The sequence below is a fragment of the Galeopterus variegatus genome, unplaced genomic scaffold, assembly GCF_000696425.1.
Source record: "Galeopterus variegatus unplaced genomic scaffold, G_variegatus-3.0.2 Scaffold1095, whole genome shotgun sequence".
NCBI classification, from domain to species: Eukaryota; Metazoa; Chordata; class Mammalia; order Dermoptera; family Cynocephalidae; genus Galeopterus; species Galeopterus variegatus.
Window position 1 is genome coordinate 224789 of NW_007727206.1, and position 24429 is coordinate 249217.

The 24429-nt window shown below is 34.3% G+C and overlaps 1 protein-coding gene across 2 annotated transcripts in view; it reads right to left on the reverse strand.

Moving 5' to 3' along the window:
• Nucleotides 1–24429, reverse strand: part of IMMP1L (IMP1 inner mitochondrial membrane peptidase-like (S. cerevisiae)) — an 88266-nt gene that overhangs the window by 33380 nt on the left and 30457 nt on the right. For both annotated transcript variants that reach the window (XM_008574743.1, XM_008574742.1), the window contains 2 exons: nt 3300–3433; nt 953–1041 (listed from right to left, as the gene is read on the reverse strand). In XM_008574743.1, coding sequence (XP_008572965.1) covers nt 953–1041; nt 3300–3404 — 194 coding nt within the window. In that variant the 5' untranslated portion in view covers nt 3405–3433. The remainder of the gene's footprint in view (nt 1–952; nt 1042–3299; nt 3434–24429) is intronic.

Below are 24429 nucleotides of genomic sequence, written 5' to 3' on the forward strand. Positions count from 1 at the left end.
GAGAAATGTATTGCTAGGCGATTTTGTAATTGTGCAAGCATCAGTCTACTTACACAAACTCAGACAATATAGCCAACTACACACCTAGGCTATATGGTATAGCCTATAGCTCCTACATGAGAAATGTGTTTCACTATGACATTACAATGGCTAAGACATCACTAGGTGATAGGAATTTTTCAGTTCCATTATAATCTTACGGGACCACTGTCGTATATATGATATGTCATTAGCCAAAACGTTATGCGGAGTATGACTACATTAAATCATCACTAAATTATTTATAATACCTAATACAATGTAAATGCTATGTAAATTGTTATTACACTGTATTGGTTTTTTATTTCTATTATTTTTTTCTTTGAATACAATATTTTCAATCCACTGTTGGTTCAATGGCAGATGTAGAACCTGTGGATACAGAGGGCCCACTATAGATAAAATTCCTGGTTCTTAGCTATACACAATGTATAATCTAAAACTCCTCAAATGGTCATCTAGGCTACAGAGAATAAGTAAGACAGCCACCAATAGAATTACAGGATTATTAAAAAAAATTTTTAAAAAACAAAACACTGATTTGGACATGTACTGCAGTCCCTAAGTACCTAGTTTTTGACTCAAAACATTCTAGGACCCAATGAAAAAGTAAAGTATCTTACACATGTAATATAAAAGAGACTGCTAACTATTTTGGACAATGATGCAAAAGAAGTATTACAAGGATTGGAACCACCATCTGGAATAGGCATGACCCAAGAGATTGCACTTTTAAAGAAACTATTAAAATTCCTCAAACTGAGAGAAAATATTTGACTCAAAATTTTATCTAGCTAGTCATTAATTTGGTTATTTACAAAAGAGTTTTTAAAGATAACATTAAGGAAGTGCAGAAAAAAACTGTGTTTGTGTAGATTTCACTGTAAACAATATATTCATGACAAAAATTTACCTTTGGATACCATAAAAATGACGACTAAGATTTTCTGCAAAGACAATATCTGAATTTTGAATTGTAGGCTCCATAGATGGTCCAGAACACTGAAAAGAGAAGTAATTTTGTAATTTGAGTTCAAAACTTCCTTAAATTTAACACAGATCATCTGAGCAGGCTTAAAAGAAAGAAAAGCAGATATCCTTCAAGCTTGGGGGATAATCCATAAGCTGGTAGTTCCCAGATAAATAAAACTCTAGAATGGCCACTAAGTCTGGAAACACAGACAAATACATTATAAATGGTTTGTTGGGGCCGGCCCGGTGGCGCACTGCTACAGTGCGCCGCTTGGGAGCACGGTGGCGCTCCCGCCGAGGGTTCGGATCCCACATACAGACCGGCCGCTCACTGGCTGAGCGAGGTGCGGGCGCGACACCGAGGGTTGCGATCCCATTGCCGATCCCGTTGCCGGTCCCAGTCCGGTACGGGCGCGACACTGAGGGTTGCGATCCGTTGCTGGACACGGAAAAAGACAAAAAGGGAAAAAATAAATAAATAAATAAATGGTTTGTTGATATTATATTAATACGTGAATAAAATAACATTATCTATGTTTCCAAATTTTGGCCACCCTGCAGAATGTAAGCTCTATGATGGCAAAGACCTGTCTCTTATGTTCCCAGGTGTATAACTAAGGCCAAAACAGTACTTGCCATAAAGTTGATACTCAATACATATTTGTAGAATGAATGAATGAGTGAATGATTCATTTTCTTGCTACTGTCAAATATCATCCAATGCCCATGATGGTAACTTATGAAGTGGTATTATACTATTGTCAGGAGCTGATACCCTTCTTCCTCTTCCAAGAGAATAGCTTACTTATTTGATGGGGCTGCGACTTATATTCTCTACTGAAAAATACTGGCATAATAAGATGCACTTTAAAACTTCATATTGGGGCCGGCCCATGGCTCACTCGGGAGAGTGCAGTGCTGATAACACCAAGGCCCCAGGTTCTGGTCCCATATAGGGATGGCCGGTTGGCTCACTGGCTGAGCGTGGTGCTGACAACACCAAGTCAAGGGTTAAGATCCCCTTACCGGTCATCTTTTAAAAAAAAAAAACAACTTCATATTGTATATTTTAAAACCTCAAAACTGGAATAATCATTGCCATAACTACAAGTCTCCATTTACTCTACTTATTTGTAAACAAAACTGTTTACTCAAAACTTCCTACTCAGGCAGAAATAACAAAGAATACAATGAAAGTTATGTTTGCTATCTCTGGAAGTACCAATGTAACTTTCAAAAATCAAGGAGAGGAGTTTCAGTTAAATATATTTATTTATGTTACTCCAGCTCAATTTGAGGTTGTTATGACTGTCAACCTGTTAGGGTAAACCTAATAATTATAAATAAATAAATAAATAAATAACAAAAAAAAAACCACTGGCCAGTCAATCCATGTATTCTTTCATTTGCATGACAAAAGGTTTGAACAGTCATGGTTGGCAGATTAATGATGCAATATTAAGAAAAATCATTGGTTGGGGGATGGGGGTAGCTTTAACATTTTTTTTTTTTTTTTTTTTTTTTTTTTTTCGTGACCGGCAACGGATTGCAACCCTCAGTGTCGCGCCCGTACTGGACCGGGACCGGCCATGGGATCGCAACCCTCGGTGTTGCTCCCGCCCCTCGCTCAGCCAGTGAGCGGCCGGTCTGTATGTGGGATCCGAACCCTCGGCGGGAGCGCCACCGCGCTTCCCAAGCAGCGCACTATAGCAGTGTGCCACTGGGCCGGCCCAGCTTTAACATTTTAATATTGACATTAGGCAGAATAATCATTTGTTTTAATAACAGTTAAATACAGTAGTTACAAATAGGAGTTTTGAAAATTGAACAAATCCATGTTGAAATTCCAAGTCTGTTATATATTAACTCTGGGACCCAGAACAAGTTACTTAACAATTCTGAGCACAATTCCTCATATACATATAATGAATTTCTAATAGGTATTAGAAATCTATTGTCAAATGAGTTAATAAGTGTAGAACATCAAACATACCTTGAAACAAAGTAAACAGAATTCAGTAAATAGTAACAACTATTATTATTATAAAGAGGACCTTTAGTGCCCCTGCTAGAAAGAGATTACAGAACATACTTAAAATAATGGTTCTTTTTTTTTTATAGGAGTGCTAATTCAAACATACTGTTATATCCCAATTTTAGGAAGATTTTATGTTTTAACTTTAATACTTTATTCATTAAATTAGTAACTTTATAATAAAGGAAAAAACATTTTTCCTCAATTTTAAAAAAAGTATATATTTAAAATATTCTTGAGTGTAAAAACTTACCATGACAACACCACCAACGTACTCAAAAGCACAATGAGCTATACAGCCATACTGAACAGTATAGCCAACAAGTCGAAAGGTTTTTCCCAGAACACCACGAAGCATAACTCTATGCAGACTCTGCCACCATTGGCCTGATGGTAAATTTCAAAAAGTTTCATGATCAATACTATTTTAAAACACGTAAAGATAGCTCTATTGTAAAATATTTTCAATCACCCAGAATGTACTAAATGCCAACAGTTTGATGCAGAAAAATAAGAGCTTACACTCATTTCTGCTAAAGATATTTTAAATGGCAAATTATAGCCACTGAATATTTTAATCTACCAAACAGAGATTATATTAAAATGTCACTGTGGTTTATATATGAATTAGATAACTAGTAGGCTCTGAACTAGTCTGTTCTCTTCCATGTCTTGGTTATTGGCATTAATTCAGATATTTAAGAAAAGATCTTAACTTTCAAAGTACTAATTAGTTTTTCATATTTGTTCCTTGCTATGGAGAAACCACTAGAACAGGCTATGAATATTCAAGTTTTAAACTGTTTCTTTTATTAACTTATGTGATTTTCAGTGAGTTATTTAACCTTTCTGAGGCTTAATAAAATAGAAATAATACTAGTAACAGAATGGTTCTGAGAATCAAATTCAACAACATTGTCAAAGTGCTTTGTAAATTATAGTTACATTCAGCTGTCAGCTGTTAACTATTGATATAATAATGAACACATGAGTACTATCAATCAGCATAAAAACAATATATTTTGAAAGCTGTGTAAATTTAAAATATTGATATTATTTATCTTAAATATTCCTAATCTGACACTTCCTATTTATCTGTTATGATTATGTTTCAAGAATTTTTCAAATAATGGCCTAAGTCTTAGCCCTTAGGCTACTATATAGTGTTCTCAGATTGATCAAAATAATATGTAACATTTACTCAATACTTACTATATGTCAGGCTTTACATATAATACTTCTATAAAGTAGATATTACCATCCTCAACTTATTGATAAGGAAAAGGAGCCTAAAAGTAGTAACTTACTCAACATCACAAAGTAGGTAAATGATGGAGTCCAAGAACTTATCATTGTGTTATACTGAATCATATATTACTACCCTGCTCACATAATCTCAATGGCTCTTTATTAGATGAAGCCTAGATTACTTAGACGCATTTCAAAGACCCTTGAAAGATGGCTCCCCTCCCATCCCCAGTTTCCACCCTGATCTTCCCTGATGCTCATACATGGACTACTCAATCATATTTGTCTGTTCTTCATGTAAACTTTGACTAATGAATGCTTATTTATGCCAATAAACATGCCTGGAATATTCTTCATGATATCTATGCCAAAGGGTTTTATAAGGACAGGTGGTAGGGGGCTGATTCGTGGTGATCTAAGCAGGGACATGCAGGCATAATCATAAAATTGCAGATAAACATCAAAGAACTTGTTGGGTGGGAGCTGATTCATGGTGACCATCCTCTATGAAGTCAAGTCATGGATTCAGTTCCTGTTAACCTCAAAAAGATCTAGTTAGCTAGTAAAGAATGGCCACCTGGGTTAATAATTTCTTCTATAATTATTCTGTGTACAGTGTGAGCAAAAGTCATTATGTTCTAGCAGTCATGTGATAAGAATCATTGTATTCTAATGTCCAGTTGCAAGCTATGTGGTTCAGGTTACAAGATTAAGAAAAAAAAAACTTTTAATTTAGAAGTTAAACAAAATGGAGTCACTTCTGTTCAGACTGTTACAATGGGAACCCCCAATTTATAGCCAGTCAGTCAAAAGTATGGAAGGCCTGGGACTTGCAGTTGGCATCTGAAGTGGGTACAGTCTTGTAGGACTGAGCCCTCTGACTTGTGGGATCTAAAGATAACTCCAGGCAGATAAGTGAATTCAACAGTAGGACACCCAGTCGGTGTCCACCAGAGAACTGAATTGAATTGTGTGGGGAAAAAAAACATATATGTGGGGTCAGAAGTGTTGTGTGAGTACAGGAAACTGTGTTTTTTCAGAATACGCATCATCTATCTAATTTGTAACTCTTCTACAAATGCTCTTTTTAGGCAAGCTTTTACTTCTCCTCTGGGTTCCCTGTGTCATTATTGTTCATTTTTGTATGGTTAAGAAAATTGTTTCTAGAGTCAGTATGCCTAAGTTTGCATCCTGCCTCTGTAACGTTTTAGCTGTGTAACTTTCAGGAAGTTATTTTTCCTCTGGAAGTCTCCTTGACCTTATTTGTAAAGTGAGCTTAATATTAGTACCTATCTCAGAGGTTATGGTGAGGATTACATGTGATAAATCACGTAATCTGTATAGCAGAATATTTCAATAAACGTTAATTACTATATCTTCTACTTGGCAATCAGCTATACTGTACAATCTTATAATATTAGTTCTATTTTCCAGTGTATAAGTTTCTCACTAATTTGTGTTTTCATAAAATAGAATTTTAGAATCCAGGGCACAGCATCTTTTACTTATTAATGTTCATTTGCCTATTAAACATCTACTAAGTCTCCTCCCCTAACAAGCCTTCCCTTGGCACCATCCCAAGCAATGTTATTTATGCTTTATGTCACTCACCAACCTTAAGCATACACTGATTATAATATTTACCACACTACATTTGTTTATATTCACTTCTCTTATTACACACTATATTTGTTTATGTTTGTGGGCAGTGACTGTGCTTTATTTTTATTCATTTTTGAAACCCCAGGGCCTAGAAAAGAAATTAATAAATAGAGGTGCTATAATTTGGATGTGTCCCTCAAAGTTAATGTGTTAGAAATTTAATTCCCACTGCAACTGTGTTGAGATGTTGGGCCCTTAAGAGGTGATTAGGTCATGAGGGCTTTTCCCTTGTGAATGGATTAATATCATTATCGTGGGAGTGGGTTAGTTAGTGAGGGAGTGGGTTTGTGATAAAAGGTGAGTTCAGTCCCCTTCTCACCTCTCTTTCTCTCTCTTGCCCTCTCACCTTCCGCCATGAGAAGATGCAGCAAGAAGGCCCTTGCCAGATGCTAGCACCTGGATATTGAGCTTTCCAGCCTCCAGAACTGTGAGAAATAAATTTCTTTTCTTTATAAAATACCCAATCTCTGATATTCTGTTTTAGCAGCACAAAACAGACTTAAGATTCAGCTTGTCAAACTGAATCAATGAATAAATATTGAATCCAAATCTCCTATACCTTACACATCTTCAGCAGGATAGAATGGTTATAAAGTTCAAAATGATGATCAGAAAGCCATTGAGCTTTTCCATTAATGAAGACAAATGTTAATGTTCATATTCACTGAAGAAAGAAAGTAATTGTCAGTTACGTATTAAAAACTCCTTTGTTAAATCTTTCAGGTAATATGAAACTCCTCCCATCAGTAGGAATCTGGATTACAGATTACTGATGCATTTTAAAAACTAGTGATTTTTATAATTCAATAATTTAATAAAAGTACTATTTAAAAATAAATTTTAAACACTTCATTACTGAAGCTGTTAATCAAACAGACTCTTGAGAGGAATAACAAAATAAAATAGAATAAAATCATCTGTAAAGTTAGCTAGATTGTCCAAATGCTACTGTGCTCTGACTATGAAACTAGAGAAAAGGTGGAGATAAGTCCTAAATGTTAGCTTCAGAAATGTGGTCTATGAAAATAAATTCTAAAAATTAGTGAAATAGGTATTACATTTTAAAACTAAAATAAAAATGAGCATATCAGATATTACAGAGGATATATTAGAAGAGGAAATGTATGGCACTTCTCAAGAAGATGAAAAGTGAAATTAGAGAGTAAACCACTTAACAATCTGCCAAAATTTAAATCATTTGAAGTAGGCTATATAATCTATTTAGCTAAAAAACAAAACAAAACAAAACAAAACTTAAAAGTACAAAGATGCTATAACTGTACAATGGCTGTGATTCACTAAAATATCTTGTAATTAACTTCCAATCAGAAGTTAATTGGGGCCATAAAACCTTTATTATTACTCAGACAATGCCCAAGTCCAAATACAAGTACAGTGTTTGTAATGTAATTGTCTCGTAACATTATAAAGTAGACCAGAGTGAGTAGAAGAAAGAAGTTAACATTAACAGAAGAAGTTTCTTCTGTTAAAGAAAAAGAGTAGGCCCCAAATGGAGTCATTCATGCTAAAGCTCCACATCACCAATCCAAAACCTAAGTTATTTACTTGTAAGATCTGACCTTCCACAAAATCAGGAGAGAGATGATAACCAAATCCCTAAACTGGCCACTTTTCCAGAGAACAAAACAGGAGATTCACAGCAACAATCAAAAGGGGCCCAGTCAACTTGTGTCAGCATAACAGAGAAGTCCCTTCTGCTTAAACTCATACAAGGAAAATAACCTGACAATAACCAATCCACTTTTTACACTTTTCTGTTTCCTTGTTCTTGCTAAAGCTGCCTTATAAAAGCCAGTTGTTCTACCATACCCAACAGACCTTCTATTTTGTAGATTGGATGGTTCATGAATTGCTAATAAAAGCCAATTAGATCTTTAAAACACAATTTGTTAAAATTTTGTTCTTTGACACTTCCCTGCAGATATAGAGAATAGAATTCTATACAGAATAAAATTTGAAGTGTCTAAAATTATTTTGGATCTTCCTCTTTTATGGCAAAAAGAGAGCTATGAAGCTATTTAGAGAGGAATCTGAGAATAAAGACCACTTGGCCTTATATTTAAAAGGCACAGTAAGGAGCATGGTTGAAAAATATTATTGAAATTGAGAATAAAAGCTGATTGATTTTTAAAAGAGAAATCTCAGAAGGAAAAGTAGCATTCATATGACATAAATAAACCATACACAGTTCTGGCACCCAGCAGTTCTGGCACTAGCAAAAGGGATTAAATAAGACTGATTCCAAACCTCTGGTTTACATAGTTATTTCAAAGGATCCATGAATCTATGTATCTACATATCTTTTTGTTTACTCCTTCAGATTTACTCTCCACACTTCTCCATACTTCTCTCTGCCCCTGGAAAACTAATCTATATAACTACATACTATTTCCGGTATCCTTTGATAGAACCCCAGCAGGGGGTCAGTGGAAGGAAGGGTTATGTATTTCCCTGACTCCTTCCCTGTGGAGTCTTCTCATGTTGGCTATGTCTTTGGACCATCGGTCATTGCATCTGCAAAGGCAGTCTGCTCTCTAGGAATCTCTCTTCTTCTAGGTCCCAATAATTTCTCTCTCCTCGTCCCTTCAAACCTAGTAGTAAAAACAGCTCCATTGAAGCTAATTCCTGTACCATCTCTGGTAATTCCCCTTTTTCCAGCCCACAACTTTGTAATCAGTCCCTGTTACTAAGCCCTATTGAATTAGCCTAATTTGAATGTGTCAGCTATTTTACACAGGGACTCTGATGATATAATACACCACATGGTAAAAGAACAAATTACATGGAAGTTTACAGTATCTGATGTTAATAAAGGAGTTCTCATAAACAAGCATCTCATAACATTGCTGATGGGAGTGCAAAATGGTGCAACCCCTAACGAGGGTAATTGGCTTTGAAAACCACATATATATTTTACTGTCTGGCCCAACAGTCCCATTTTAGGAATTTACCCTAAGATAAAACTACAAGATTCGAACACCATGTGCACAAGGTTCTCTTTATTAGCATTTTCTCAAATAGCAAAATTGGAATCAAGACAAATACAGGTTGAGTAAATTATAGTATATCCACACAAAAAAAGTACTATATACCTGTAAAAAAAGAATGAGGAAGAATTCTGTAAGTTGATATAAAATAAATTCCAGGACATACTGACTTGTTCAAAAAAGCACGTTGCAAAAGAGTATACATAGTAAGTTAGTTAACATTTCTGGAAGAAGGGAAAATAATATTTTTTTTCCAAAGAGAAAAAGGAAAAATAAACCAGAAAATAATTAAAATGGTTGCATTTATAAGGAGAGTAGGTGGGAAAAATATGGAATGGATAGGGGAGGGAATGAAATTTCTGAGTATACGTTTGTATACAATTCTGAGACAAATGTTTTATATATTCAAGAAATAAGAGTAAACAAAAAAGTTTGAAAAAAGCAAATGCTAAAACTGGAAATAAGGAAAAATTAACCTGTCTGTATAATCAAATTCCTAACACTACCATACCATTTAACACAATATAGTAAAAAATATTCTAACAACAACAAAAAAATTGCAAACGAATCTTGAACTTTTGTAAGTAGGTTTGTTGATTGTAGTTTTCCTGTGTATTTCAGGTAGTATAAATGATTAAATATATTAAATTGTTGGGAATCAGGATTGTCACTGGAAGAAAAAGAAGCAACAAATATGGAATGGGAGGCTAGGGATGAACTGAAGGTATCAAAACACACTTAAGTAAATGTGTATGCATTTGTCTTTCTGCTGAGTGTATAAAATATCCTAGCTCTGTCCACTTTGAAAAGGACACTGAAAGAAACAATGACATTACAGTAATAATAAGCACACTTGGCACCCAGATTTTGTTTCCAAATATCACTTTCCATCAGGAAAATGTCTGGCGCAGAACAGTCTTTTGTCAGAAAGCAAGTAAGTGCTCAAAGAATGATGGAGATACAGGAACCATTTTGAGAAGCCTCCCACTGGCCAAATTTAGGAAAATATTAGCCTAAAAATAATAACAGTAATGGATAATACATTAAATTAAAAATAAAATCTACTGAGTATCTAATAATGTTTTTTAAAAATAAGCATATGTTGGGGACAGGGAAAGTTCTTTATCAAAAAATGGCAGCTAATAAATATAGAGGGAATGATAAAATTACCACCAATGTAATAATTGATTCAGGCAAGGGCTATTAATAAATATTAAAACCCACAGGATATTTGCAAAGTTTCAAAGTAGAGAATTTATTGTTTACAAAGGGAGTAAGATACCTTTACAATTGAGAGATCCCGGTAAATACTATCTTAACTAAGTCATCAAATTTAGCAGCATAAATAATGGGATAACTGTATTATGTAGCTTCTTGACATGATTCAATGACAAGTACATCATCATCTGTGTACCATTCTTGCCAAAAATATCTAACTTAAATCTAATCAAGATCAAACACATCTTGTCAACATTCTACAAGACAACCAGCTTGAACATTTGAAAAATATAAATTTAATGAAAGAAAAAAAAATAGTAAGTATTATTTTAAATTACAAGAAAATAGAAGGACATGACAACCAAATACAATAAGAAATCCTTAATTGGATCCTGGAGTAAAAGGGAAAAAAAGCTATAAAAGACATTGTGGGGACAGCTAGGGATATTTGAACACTGTACATAAAAATATATCAGTTTTAATGTTAAATTTCTAATAATGTCATGCTTGCAGGAGATGACCTCGTTCACAAGAGATAAACACTGAATTATTTAGAGACTAATGTCATGTCTGCAACTCCCTTTCATATGGTTCATTTCTACTAATACACTACTACTATTACTACTATACTACTAGACTATATTAAATAGACATGTAGACAAATTTATACACACATTCAAATATGTATATATACACACATATATACATACACACATATATAGATATATGTATATACGGAGGAATAGAGAAAGAAAACTAATGTGGCAAATGTTCATTGTGTATACAAATGTGCATTATACTATTTATTTTTCAATTTTTTTTTTAGAATAAAACTTAATAAACACTTGAGGAAAAAAGGGTGTCTTCATAATCATTCATTCATTCAACAAATATTTACTGACCTACTGTGTACCAGCTACTGTGTTCAGCCCTGGAAATATAACAGTGAAGATGATGCCAGCCCTCAAAAAGTTTACAGTTTAGTGGGGCAGATGTCACAAATATATAAATACATAAATATATTAAGTAATTTCTGTAAAGAAAAAATATGGTAAAGTAATAGAGAATAACGGGCGAGGCATATTTTCTTTAGGATAAATCAGGAAAAATTTCTCTAAGGAAAATGCCATTGAAGTTAAGTTCTGAAAGATAAAATAACTAAGATGTAAGAAGCAAATTATGGGCAGGCAGAACAGCATGTATGAGCTTAACAAACTGAAAGAAGGATGGAACACAGTGAGAACATAAAATGAGACTGAAGAGATAGGCAAGATCGTTCAAAATCTTGTTGAATTTTGGGTTTTATTCTAATGGGAAGCCACTGAATGATATTAAGCAGGAGAGTAATATTAATCTGATTTACATTTTAAGATCACTTTCATTGGAGTGGGGGCAGAAATAGAAATGCAAGGAGGCCAGTTGGGCAGGCAAGAGATAATGGTAAACCAACTACTGTGGTGGCAGTAGAGATGGAGAGCAATGGATGAATTTGAGAAATTTAAGATGCAAAATAAATAGCAAAAAAAATCAAGGGTGACTCCCGTATTACTGGACTGAGTAACTGCGTAAACAGAGGTCTACATACATGGGTCTACCCATACACATTTGAGGTGGAAAATCAAGAGTCCAGTTTGGCCATGTTAAATTTGATGTATTTGTGAAATATCCAAGAGGATGTATATTAGACTGGAGCTCATAGGAGGTTTCATACATGGGAAATCTTGAAAATATAATTCCGATCTCAGTGCAATACAAAACTAGAATAACAGTAACTTAAACAAGGGATTTATTTTCTGACAACTCTAGCTGCTGCATCCAAGTTATAGGCAGAAAGAAGGAAAAAATAATAAGAGTGTACTCCCTAATTTTTGTCTTATTTGTAGAAATATTTGACCTTTACAAATCATGTGAAGTATTATTTGAAAAAAAATAAAAACTTTTTTAAAAAGGATAAAAGAGATGTGGAAATGGAGACAACATATACAGTCAACTCTTTTGAAAAGTTTGGCTATGGAAGGCAAGTGAAGCAGTAGAAGAGGGTTTCTCAACCTCAGCATTATTGACATTTGGGGCCAGATAATTCTTGTTGTGGGCAGTTATCTTACACATTGTAGGATTTTAGCAGCATCCCTGGCCTCTAGATGCCAATAGTCCCCTCTTCCCTAGTTGTGACAAGTTAAAATGTATACAGACATTGGCAAATGTCCCCTGGGATGCAAAACTGCCCCTGTTGAGAACCACTGCAATAAAGTAATAAAAAGAATATGGGGTTAAGCATGTTTTTTAAAACACAGAAACATGGTAGCACATGTTTGAATGCCAGTGGTAACACTCTCATAGTGAGAGAGGCTAATGATAAGAGGCTACTGATGAGAAGAAGCAAAAAGGAGAGGAAAACAGATAGAGGACATGACTGAACATTGAAGTAAAAAAGGCAAGAGGAGGACTTCAGTGCCACCTGTGGAGGGTAGCATATACCAGCCTAACCTTAGTGAAAGCAATTAAAAAGAACTACAAAATCTGGATAAAATATTCAAAATAGCTGTTTAAGGGCATTAGACGCCAAGTAGGCAGGACTTGTGGGGTGAGGATCTGTGACAGAAGAGAAGAACATAAAGTGAGCTCCACATTTCATCTGGCTTTTTCTATGAAGACACTGGCCAATTCACAGCACAGGAAAATAAGAGTTTGTAGAAAGTAGCAGTCCCATTCGGCTGAAACAGAGATTGGAATATTTAGCTGTCAAAGTTGATGCAATGTGATGGTCAAACTGTAGAGAGGAATCTCAAGTCTGCATGCAGTCTCTCTTCCAGGTTATAGCCAACTCCTAAATTTCCAACTAAGTAGGATAAGATTTCCAGAATCTCAGCAAAAATCAGACGAAATGCTAGAGATCTGGGTTGCAGAGCTGTTAGCAACCATAGAAAACCACACAATGTTAGAGACAGAGATTAGACTTTGAGACCCTCCAAGGTTGGCCACGTTAGTTAGTATAGGAAAGTCACCTCCTGGGAGAGAAGGCAAAGAGAAATAGATCAGCCTTACCAAAAAATAAGACCAACCCTTGACAGGATTAAAGTAACCTGTTCATACAGTATCTGCCTGCTGGAGGAAAACAGCACAAATAAAACCTCTTAATTTTCACAGGAAAAATACAATATTATTTAAAATTTCTATAATATTTTTATAGCCTTGGAGTGGAAAGGCCTTTTTCTTATTCTTATGCTCAGATATAATTCCTATATCATAAACTTTTTAAAGTGTACACTTCAGTGGTTTTTGGTATATTCACCAGTTTATGCAAGCATCACCATTATCTAATTCCAGAACATTTTTATCACCTCAAAAGGAAACCGTACAACCATTAGCAGTCACTCTCTACTTTCCCCTCCCCTTTCTTCTAGCTGCTGGCAACCATGTCTCTATGGATTTGCCTATTCTGGATATTTCATATATATGGAATCATACAATATGTGATGTTTTGTGATTGGCTTCTTTCACTTAGCAAAATGTTTTCAAGGTTCATACATGTTGTAGCATGGATCAGCACATCATTCCTTTTTATGGCTGATACTATTTCAATGTATGGATATAATATTTTTATCACTTCATCGTTTGATGGATGTCTGGGTTGTTTTTACTTTATGGCTATTATGAATAATGCTATGAATATATGAGTACAGGTTTTGTGTGAATATATGTTTTCAACTCTCCTGATATAAATGTAGTAACGGAATTGCTGAGTCTGACAAGCTGTTTTGCAAAGTGGTTGCACCGTTTTACATTTTCATTAGCAATGTATAAGGGTTCCAATTTCTCCATACCCTCCCCAACACTTGTTTTTGGTTATAGCCATCCTAACGAGTGTGAAGTGATATCTCATTGTGGATTGATTTATATTCCCTTAATAACAAATGATGTTGAACATCTTTTTTCATATGTATATATTCTTTGGAAAATTATTCAAATCCTTTGCCCACTTTTAAAATTCAGTTATTATAATTTTTAATTTAATTCAAAGATTATAAGCATGCTATAAAATATGACCAAATGACTGCATTCAATCAAAGCACATTATAAAACAGAACCAAATGACTGAAAGCCAAGAGGAAAAAAAAATGCACAACAGAGACCAACAAGTGATACAGACATTAAAGTTAACATATGAAGACTTTATTATTAACACCCAAAAAACGGAGGAAAAGATGAAGTTATTTAGACATCTAAAATCTATTTAAAAAATCAATGGAAGTTAACACAATATTACATAACGAAATACAATAAATGAAATTAAAAATTCATCACATGGGTTTACTAGCAGATCGGCCTCAGCCCAACAGAAAACAAGTGAACTGAAATGAAGGTTGTGAGAAAGTAATCAGACTGAAGCACAATGAGGAAAAAAAGCAGAAAATGCAGGAAACAAGTTTAATCAGAGACCTAAAGGAGAGAAAAAAAAAGAATAGGACAGAAGCAATATTTTAAAGAAATATTGGTAGACAACTTTCAAAAACTGATAAAAGACATTAACTCACAAATCAAGAAATTCGGCAACCCTGATCAGGATAAATACAAACTAAACAAACAAATACATCCAGGCACAGTGGAGTCAAACTGCTGAAAAAGACAATGAGAAAAGTTTCAGGCCGGCCCGGTGGCGCACTGCTATAGTGCGCCGCTTAGGAGCGCAGCGGCACTCCCGCCGAGGGTTCGGATCCCACATACAGACCGGCCGCTCACTGGCTGAGCGAGGGGCGGGCGCAGCACCGAGGGTTGCGATCCCGTTGCCGGTCCCGGTCCGGTACAGGCGCGACACTGAGGGTTGCGGTCCGTTGCCGGACACGAAAAAAGACAAAAAGGGGGGAAAAAAAAAAAAAGTTTCAAATTGGTCAGAAATACAGGTTATCTTATTTTCAAAGGAACAACTGCATCTGTCCGACAGAATGGAATGGCTAATTCTTTATAAGAAATAATGGAACCAGAAGAAAATGAAATAGAATCTTCAAAGTGCAAAAATTTCCAATCTATAATTCTATATCCACTCAAAACACACCCCAAAAGCTAAAGAAAAAAAAAAATTCAGAAAACAAGTTTTGAGATAATTTTTGCCAGCATACCTGCAATAAAATATATACTAAAGGGAGTAAATTCAGGCAAAAATGATACCAGACAGAATCAGAAACATCAAGAAGGAAAAAAGAGAACTGAGAAGAGTTCATAAAGAAACTCTTTATGAACAAAAGAGTGAATAAAGAAAATGAAACTGTTTAAAACAACAAAAATTTTTTACCAGCTATAAGACATATGCCAAAATATTAATTTATGATAACAATTGCACAAAAGATAAGCAGGAGGTAAAAGGAGTTAAAACCCTTAAGTTTCTGCACAGTTCTAAAAGTGTTAAAGTGGTATGCAATCTATTGAAAGCCAAGGATTCATGTTATAAACACTGGGAAACACTAAAAGAATATTGAAAGATTATATAACTAACTAATAAAAGAAAAATAATTTGAATGAGAAACAATATTTTAATTCCAAAAGAAGTCAGAAAAGAAAAACATGACAGAGAGACAAATAAGAAGATAGTAGACTTAAACATATTGGTAAGTCCATTAAATCTAAGAGAAATATGCCAATTTAAAGATGAAGATTGTCAGACTACATTAAAAAAACAAAACCCAACCATATTTCCTCATCATAAACCTTATTTATTAGGCCACAAAAAGGATGAAATAAAAATATTCCACACAGTCACTATTTATACCCGTATAAGACCAAGGCAAGTAATACTAGAAATATAAAGGAATATATCATTGAATTTAAAAAGTTTTTTTATTCTAAGAACTCAAAAATCATGCAGAATATATTCTCTGACCACAGAAGAGTTAAAATAGGAAAAAATAACAAAAAGATACAAGGGGACTTCAAAAAACTCATGGAAAAATGGAATTAACAGAAAAAAAGTAATAAACTTTATTTCTCAACATAAGCTCCATCTAGTTCAAGATATTTTTGTAAGTAATAATATCAGCCATTTAGTACATCCCTAAGGAAATGAGGGTCCTAGGAATTTAACCATGTCCATGCAGTCTTTTTTACATTAGTAACTGAAGAAAAATGGATGTCCTTTAAAGATTTTTTGCAGGTTAGGAAACAAAAAGAAGTCAGAGGGAGCCAAATCAGGACCATTAAATGGATGCCTAATGATTTCCCATTGAAACTCTAGCAAAACTGCCCTTGTTTGATGAGAGAAATGAGCAGAAGCATTGACCTGCTGGAGAAGGACTCTCTGGTGAAGCTTTCCCAGGTGTTTTTCTGCTAAAGCTTTTTCTAACTTTCTCAAAACACTCTCCATAATAAATAAACCCTATTGTTCTTTGACTCTCCAGAAAATCTACAAGCAAAATGCCTTGAGCATCCCAAAAGACTGTTACCATGACCTTTGCTCTTGACCAATCCACTTTTGTTTTGACTGGACCACTTCCACTTCTGGGTAGCCATGGCTTTGATTGTGCTTTGTCTTCAGGACTGTATTGATAAAGCCATCTCCTGTTACAATTCATTGAAGAAATGCTTCAGGATCTTGATCTTACTTGTTTAAAATTTCCACAGAAAGCTCTGCTCTTATATGCAGCTGATCTGGTCATAACAGCTTTGGTACCCACTGAGCAGAAAGTTTGCTCAACTATGATTTTTCAGTCAGAATTGTAATTTTTCAGTCAGAATTCACCAGTTGATATGTCTATGGTGTTGGCTATTGTTTCTGCTGTTTATCACTTGTCCTCTTCAATTACAGTCCAAACAAGATTAATTTTTTTCCTCACAAATTGATATGGATGGTCTGCCGCCATGGGCTTCATCTTCAATATTGTCTCATCCCTTTTTAAAATGGGTTATCCATTTGTAAACTGGTAATTACTTTGGGAATTTTCCCCATAAACTTTTTGTAAAGGAATCAATGATTTCACCATTCTCCCACCCAAGCTTCACCATAAATTTGATGTCTGCTCTCATTTCAATTTTAGCAGAATTCATGTTGCTCTGACAGGGGCTCTTTTCAAAGGGATGTCTTATCCTCCTTAGTGCCTCAAACTAGATCATGTTCAGACATGTTATAACAAATTAGTATGAGTTTATTTTGACACAAAAAATTTTGGAATTCATATATAGTTTTTTCATAATATACACATCTCTAAACTTTTTGAAGACCTCTTGTAATTGAACATTTGTAAATGTCTGAAAATTAAGCAGCACATATCTAAACATATTCCCATTTTGTATTGAATAATAATGAAAATATGACACATCAAGACTCGTGAGAGCCACCTGAAGTAGTGAGAAGAACAAAATTTATAGTTTTAAATGGATAAGATAGAAAGGATGAAAATTAATGATCTAAGCTCCCACTTAGAAACAGCAAAAAAGTAAAACTAAAAGAAAAACACAATAATATGAATCAATGATATAAATATACAATAAGGAAAAATCAATAAAGCCAAAAGCTAATTGTTTAACAAAATTAATAAAACTGATAAACTCTACTTAGTCTAATCAAGGAGAAAACACAGTGAAAGAGAACCCATATTATTGGTATCAAAGGAAAAAAAGGAATCCCTCAATTGAGATCTTATAAACTTTGAAAAATAATAAAAGGATGTTACAAAAAAAAATTTTAGCCTAATAAGTCTGACATTTTAAATTAAATTTACACAACTTACCAAGACTGACAGAAGAAATAAAAAATCTGATCAACCCTATATGTATATAAGACATTTAATCTGTGATTAAAAATATTCCCACAAAAAACATAGGCCCAGAGGCCTTCAATGATAAATTCTTCTAAAGATTTAAGGAAGAAACAACATCAATCATAAACTCTTTCGGTGAAAAGAATATGAAGGAATATTTCCCATATGGTTTTATGCAGCCAGTACAACCTTGATACTAAAATTTGACAAGGCATAACAGAAAGAAAAATTACAAAACAATCTCTCATCAACAGACACAAATCCTAAACAAATATTAGCAAATTAAATCCAATAATATATAAAAAAGATAATACATTATGACCAAGTGGGATTTATTCCAAGAATGTAAAGTTGGCATTACATTTTAAAAATCAATCATCATAATTCATATTAATAAAGAAGGAAAATCAGGTGATCATCTCCATAATTGATGGAGAAAAAGCATCTGAAGACATTCAACAGCCATTCATAAAAAACTTGGGGGATGAGGTTAAATGGTGAACAAATGACATTTCTGTACATAAAAAAAAGAATAAATATATGAATTAGCAGTCTATTGGTATAAGATCAGCAAAAATCAGCAAAAAACTAGCTGAATCTCTATATACTAGCAAAACCAATTATAAATTGAAATTTTCAAATACCATATACAACAGCAACAAAAAACATCAAATACTTAAGACAAAATCCAAGGAAAGACGTAAGAACTTCACAGTGCTGAAAGAAAATAAAGACCTTAACAAATAGAAAGATATAGTATGTTAATGGATTGGGAGACTGAACAGTGTTATCAATTCTCACTCAAATGGTCTATAGATTCAACATAGTCATTATCCAACTTCCAGTGGGCTATTTTTTTTTCAGTAGAAACTGTCAAGCTGATTATAAAATGAGTGTAAATGACATAGAATAGCCAAGGCAAATAGTAAGAACAAAATTGGAGTGACTTACTTCAACTATCAAAATTCATGATCAACTCACACTAATTAAGCATTGGGGCAAATTTAGACAATCAAAACAATGTAACAGAAAAAAATATCCAGAAACAGGCTCACACACTGATGGCTATCTGATTTATAACAAAGGCTCGAGTACAATTCAGAGGGAAACGATGATTTTTTCAATAATTGATTCTGGGTCAACTACATAAGCATATTGGGGAAAAAAAAAACTTGACTCATACCTTCACCATATGCAAAAATTAATTTGAGATGGATTAGACAAAATATGAATACTACAGCAATTAAACTTGTAGAAGATAATGGACATTATTTTCATTACTTTGGGATAAGGCTAATATTTCTTAAACAGGACATAAAAAGCACTAACCCTATAAGATGAGATTGATCAACTAGATTATGTTAAAATTTAAAACTTCCATATATCAAAAACACCATTTAAAAAAGTAAAGTGGCAATCTACAGGCTGGGAGAAGATATCTATATCTATCTAGATAAAAACAGTGATATCTAGATACCTAGATATATATACATATGAAAAAGGCACATCAAGAATATGTAGAATTCCAACAAATCAGTAAGAAAAAAATAGATAACCTAAAAAAACTCAGAAACTTCACAAAAGAGGATATCCAAATGGTAATAAGAATATGAAAAGTTCACCACCATTTGACATCACAAAATTGCAAATTACAACCACAAAGAAATACTACCACAAAACCACCACAGCAGCTAAAATTAAAAAGACAATACCAAGAGCTGAAAAACATTTGAAGTAATTGGCACTCTCATTTACTGCTGGTGAAAAGAGTAAATTTGCACAACCACTTTGGAAGACTTTTTGGCAGTATCTACTAAGAAGTCTACATAGGCCACAGAATGAGATGCTTATGTTCACCAAGACACGTATGAGAATATTTACAGCAGCTTTACTCATAGTATCTCAAAACTATTAACAACCCAAATGTCAAATATCAGGAAAATGATAAATTGTGGTATGTTAATGCAATGGGATACTGCACAGCAATGAAAAGCAACAAAATATTGCTACACACAATAAGACAAATGAATCTTGCATACATAATGTTGGCTAAAAAAGACAAAGATTTCACTTACATTCATAATTTTTATAAAGGTCAAATATAAACAAAACTAATCTGACAAAGGTCAGAATAGTGGTTTACCTCTGGGGGTCGGGGGGGATTTGAGCCAGAGTGGTTATACAGATATATTCATAGGTAGACATACATCATATGGTAGGTGTATATAGTGAATTTTTATCATTTTATGTTGCCTCAGCATACATTTTGAATATAAGTTTAACTTTCTCATACCAGGAGTAGAGCTTAGTCACCCTTCACACAATTTCCAGTTCTACACTCTCCTTCCCCAGATCTCAATGTGGTTGATCCAGATCCACACCTTACACAACTGGTGATCACTTCCCTATGGTACAGCTAGATACAACTTACTTGACTGGCCCCCTGACCCTCACACCCCACACGGGCCATGCAGATATGTCATAGTAATCACCTCTCAGTCATGACCTCCTGGAACTCACACCTGCTTGTTATGAACCCACCAATTAAAATTCCCCATGGGAAACCTGTTTGGCTAATGCCCTGGACCCCAATAAAGGCACTGACTCACAGGCCCCTCTCCCTGTCTCCCTGCCTGTACTCCCTGACCTCCATGTGTGTGGCCTCCAGGCATGCCTTGTAAGTCCTAGAACCTGTAAATAATAAAATCCTTATTTCCATCTTGTGTCTCTCCTAATCATTGAAGGGGTGTTCTTCATCATTTCTTCATCACTTCTTCATTTGAATGGAATCAAACAAAAAGACAGATTGGCTTTTGATAGAAGCTGGGAAACTTTCTCCAATGTAGTGAGAGAAAAAAGAGATGGGTTTAGATATTGGTAGTTTGTCAGTTTGGTGGTGGAAAAGAAGGGAGCTCTTGACTCATGTTTTTATTTTCTCAATCGCAGGAGTTGAGGTCATGAACTGAGGTTAGGAACTACTGGCACAAAGCAAATTGGTAAACTGAGAATTGGTTATAGATGTATTAGTATTCTAGTGCTGCTATAACAAATTATCATCAATTCTGTGGCATAAAATAACACAAATTTATAATCTAATAGTCTGTCTGGAGTCTGACATGGGTCTCACTGGGCTAAAATCAAGGTTGCGTTCCTTTCTGGAGCCTTTATGCGAGAATCCATTTCCTTGCCTTTCCCAGCTTCTAGAGGTCACCAACATTCCTTGGCTCCTGGCCCCCTTCTTTCAATCTCAAAGTCTTGCATCTCTCTGACCATTATTCCATGGTCATGTCTCCCTCTGACTCTCTCTCTTCTGCCTTCTATACCCACTTTTAAGGACCCTTATGATTACACTGAGCCCACCTAGATAATGTCCTTAACTTAATCATATTTTCAAAGTCCCTTTTGCCATGTGAGGTAACACATTCATAAGTTCTGGGGATAAGGATGTGAACACTTTTGGAGGGTCATTATTCTAACTACCACATTAGGATATCTACACACTAAACAAGTAATTAGCAAAGTGTGGTCCCTAAACAAGCAGCAATGGATTCAGCTGGAAACTTGTTTGAAATGTAAATTCTTGGGCCAAACCCAAGACTTATAGAATCAGAAACTTTAGGAGTGTCACACAGAAATCTGTATTTTAACAAGTCCTTCAGGTGATTCTAAAGCAAAGTCACATTTGAGGAACACTGCTCTAAGCTCTCAGCCAATGACCACCTCCAGCCTTGAGCAGCCTTGCTTGTCTGGTCATTTACTACTATGTGTTGTATAACATACCAGGTGTGCTGAAAAGAAGTTGAGAAACTTAGGCATAAAGAATTCTTACTCCACCTGGGAAACGGAACCTGTTACTTTTTAGTCCCTATCACATTTTTTTTTTAAACTGGGTCGTGAATATAGAGAACCAGTTCCTTTAAAGGAGAACCTGTATACTCTATCAAATAATTAAATAGAAAGCTAGAAAAAGAGTGAAAAGAAGCTTAAAAATTGTGACTGTGTCACATAATATAGCAAAAGAAGTATAAAATAATCCTGCCCAGAAATCTTTTAGAAGTCTCTGTTTAAAATATCGTAAAACTCAATGTAATGCTGGCATAAGGGAGCAAACTTACTAGCTACTTTCAACTGTTTTCTACATTATAGATAAAAAGATCTTTCTATAACATAAAGTTAGAAAACATGATATGGGATGCAGCTAATAATGGTTTCTTTCAATACATATAAAAAAAATCCTCAAATACCAACCAAAATAACAGCAAAAATAATAGCACTTATATAGTAGTTCTTAGTATGTTCCAGGCACTGTTCTATTTACTTTACATGTGTTAATTCATTTAATCCTTACAACCCTATGAGAACTTAGGTATCTCATTTTACTGATTTAAAAAACTAGGGGGCAGAGAAGTTAAGGAACTATTAAAAATCACACAGCTCATAAGAGGCAAAGCCAGAATTCAAAATGAGGTGTTTTGGCTCTAAAGTCCACCATTGAAAAGAAATTTTCAAAACTATAAAATAGGCATCTGGGAGTAAAAAGTCACATGGAAAAGAGAGAGGTTGGAATGATGGTAAAACCAGCTAAGAAGATTGAGCAGAATGAACTCTAGAAACTGAAAAGAAATTAGAGTCCTCCATACCTAGAAGTTTCTGGGCATAGGCCAGGATTCTAAGATCCTGATTTAGATTCAACCACTGAAGTAGATTAAAAGTGATTTCCCAATACCCCAAGCTACAAAGAAAATATCAACCTGATTGTTCAGGTCTGGAATTCCTTTGAAGAGAAGAGAAAACATTTTGTTTCAGAAATAGGAAAAAAAAAAATGTAATGTTAATTGAGAACACCAGTTTACAGAAATTCATTCATTCTAAAGTGTAAGCAGCCAATCAGAGAAGTGATGAATATCGTACATTTTTTTTTGTTGTTGTTCTGATAGAGGAACAGACTTCCTAGAGAGAGAAAAATGTGTGTCAGCATTTAAAGAAATGTCCACACATTAAGAAAAATGAGTAGAAACAAGTAGACGGGGAAGCAAAAGACAAATCTCAACATCATAGTTTTGCTACATTTACATCAATTTGAAGAAGAAAAAATAGATTTTGACATTTATGAGACTTTTGTGATTTTCAAATTCAAGAACACTAATAGAAAATACATTTTCCCCACAGAAGGATGCATATAAAGTAAGTGAAAGATGTATGTCCATTTCAGACCTTAAATGGAAGTTATTGTGACAAGTAGAGAACAACGAAGACTCATTAAGACATGGAGGCTGAGTGGTAAACTCTGCTCGATAGCTAAATAATTCACTCACGCAGCAGCCTCTCCTTCAAAGTAATTCAAATTCTTGCCATTTCAAAATCACCTTCAGGGCTGCTCACGAATTGTTCAAACTATAAATGTTAAATCTACCATAAGACTTGTGCAGAGGGTATTTTTTATTTTCTTGCACTGCAAATTCAAGGTCCTCTGATCCCTATAATCTATGAAGATGTTATTAAAACCTGTTTATTTTGTTTCATTCCCAGATGAAAATAACTGCCATCACTTTAAGGTTTAAAGTAGCATCAAAATAACCTGATAACCTAATACCTAAAATTAAAAATTAAAAATCCAATTCCAGGCTCTCATCATAGAGTTAATGAAAATCTCTGGGAGCAAAGCTACAGAATCTGTAGTTTTAATAAACTCCCAACAAGGAAGCCCAGTAAAGGATTTCATGCTGTCCTCTGAGATCACTGAGACATACTCAACATTTTCAGAAATTTTCACAAAATTTAACTATTCATTATTTTATACTGAATATTAACTTTTATTAGCTAATATAATAATGCTAATATGTCAATATATTTCATTAATCCAATGTAATTTTCTGAAGTTCGCTTTATATATATATATATATCCAGAATCAAAACTCACTTTGTTTATAAAGCATAAGTAGTTAACATTTTTAATATAATAAAGCATCAACTTCCAAACAGCAAAATATCAAAATCAATCCCAGTCATCCACTAATAATCCCCATACTGCTATCTAATCCATATATTTCAGAACAGTATAGCAGTTGTATGAGCAATAGTGTAAGGATATTAATTCAAATGGAAGAAATATCTTTTGGCATTATCATAGGCTAGCTGTCACTGTGCCAGTCTTCAGTTCATGCATGGCTTTTTAGAAAGATATTAAGTCTTATAAAACCACACACAAAAAAATAGTTTATCATCTCATATAATCAAGAATTCCTATAACTCACATCTCACTTTTTGGTTACACATGACATTACCATTCTTTTTTTTAAAAAAAATTCTTCTCATTTCTTTCACCTTATGTCCCATTCTCTTATCTCCAAAAATACCTCCCTTAACTCTTACTGACATTATTATGAGTCACCTGTGCTGCAAATTAAATTAATATCTAGCTTTTCAAGATGACCCAAGTTTCTTATAAGTTCTCAATAGGTATTAAATTCAAATAACCTATATCTGTATGAAAAGAATG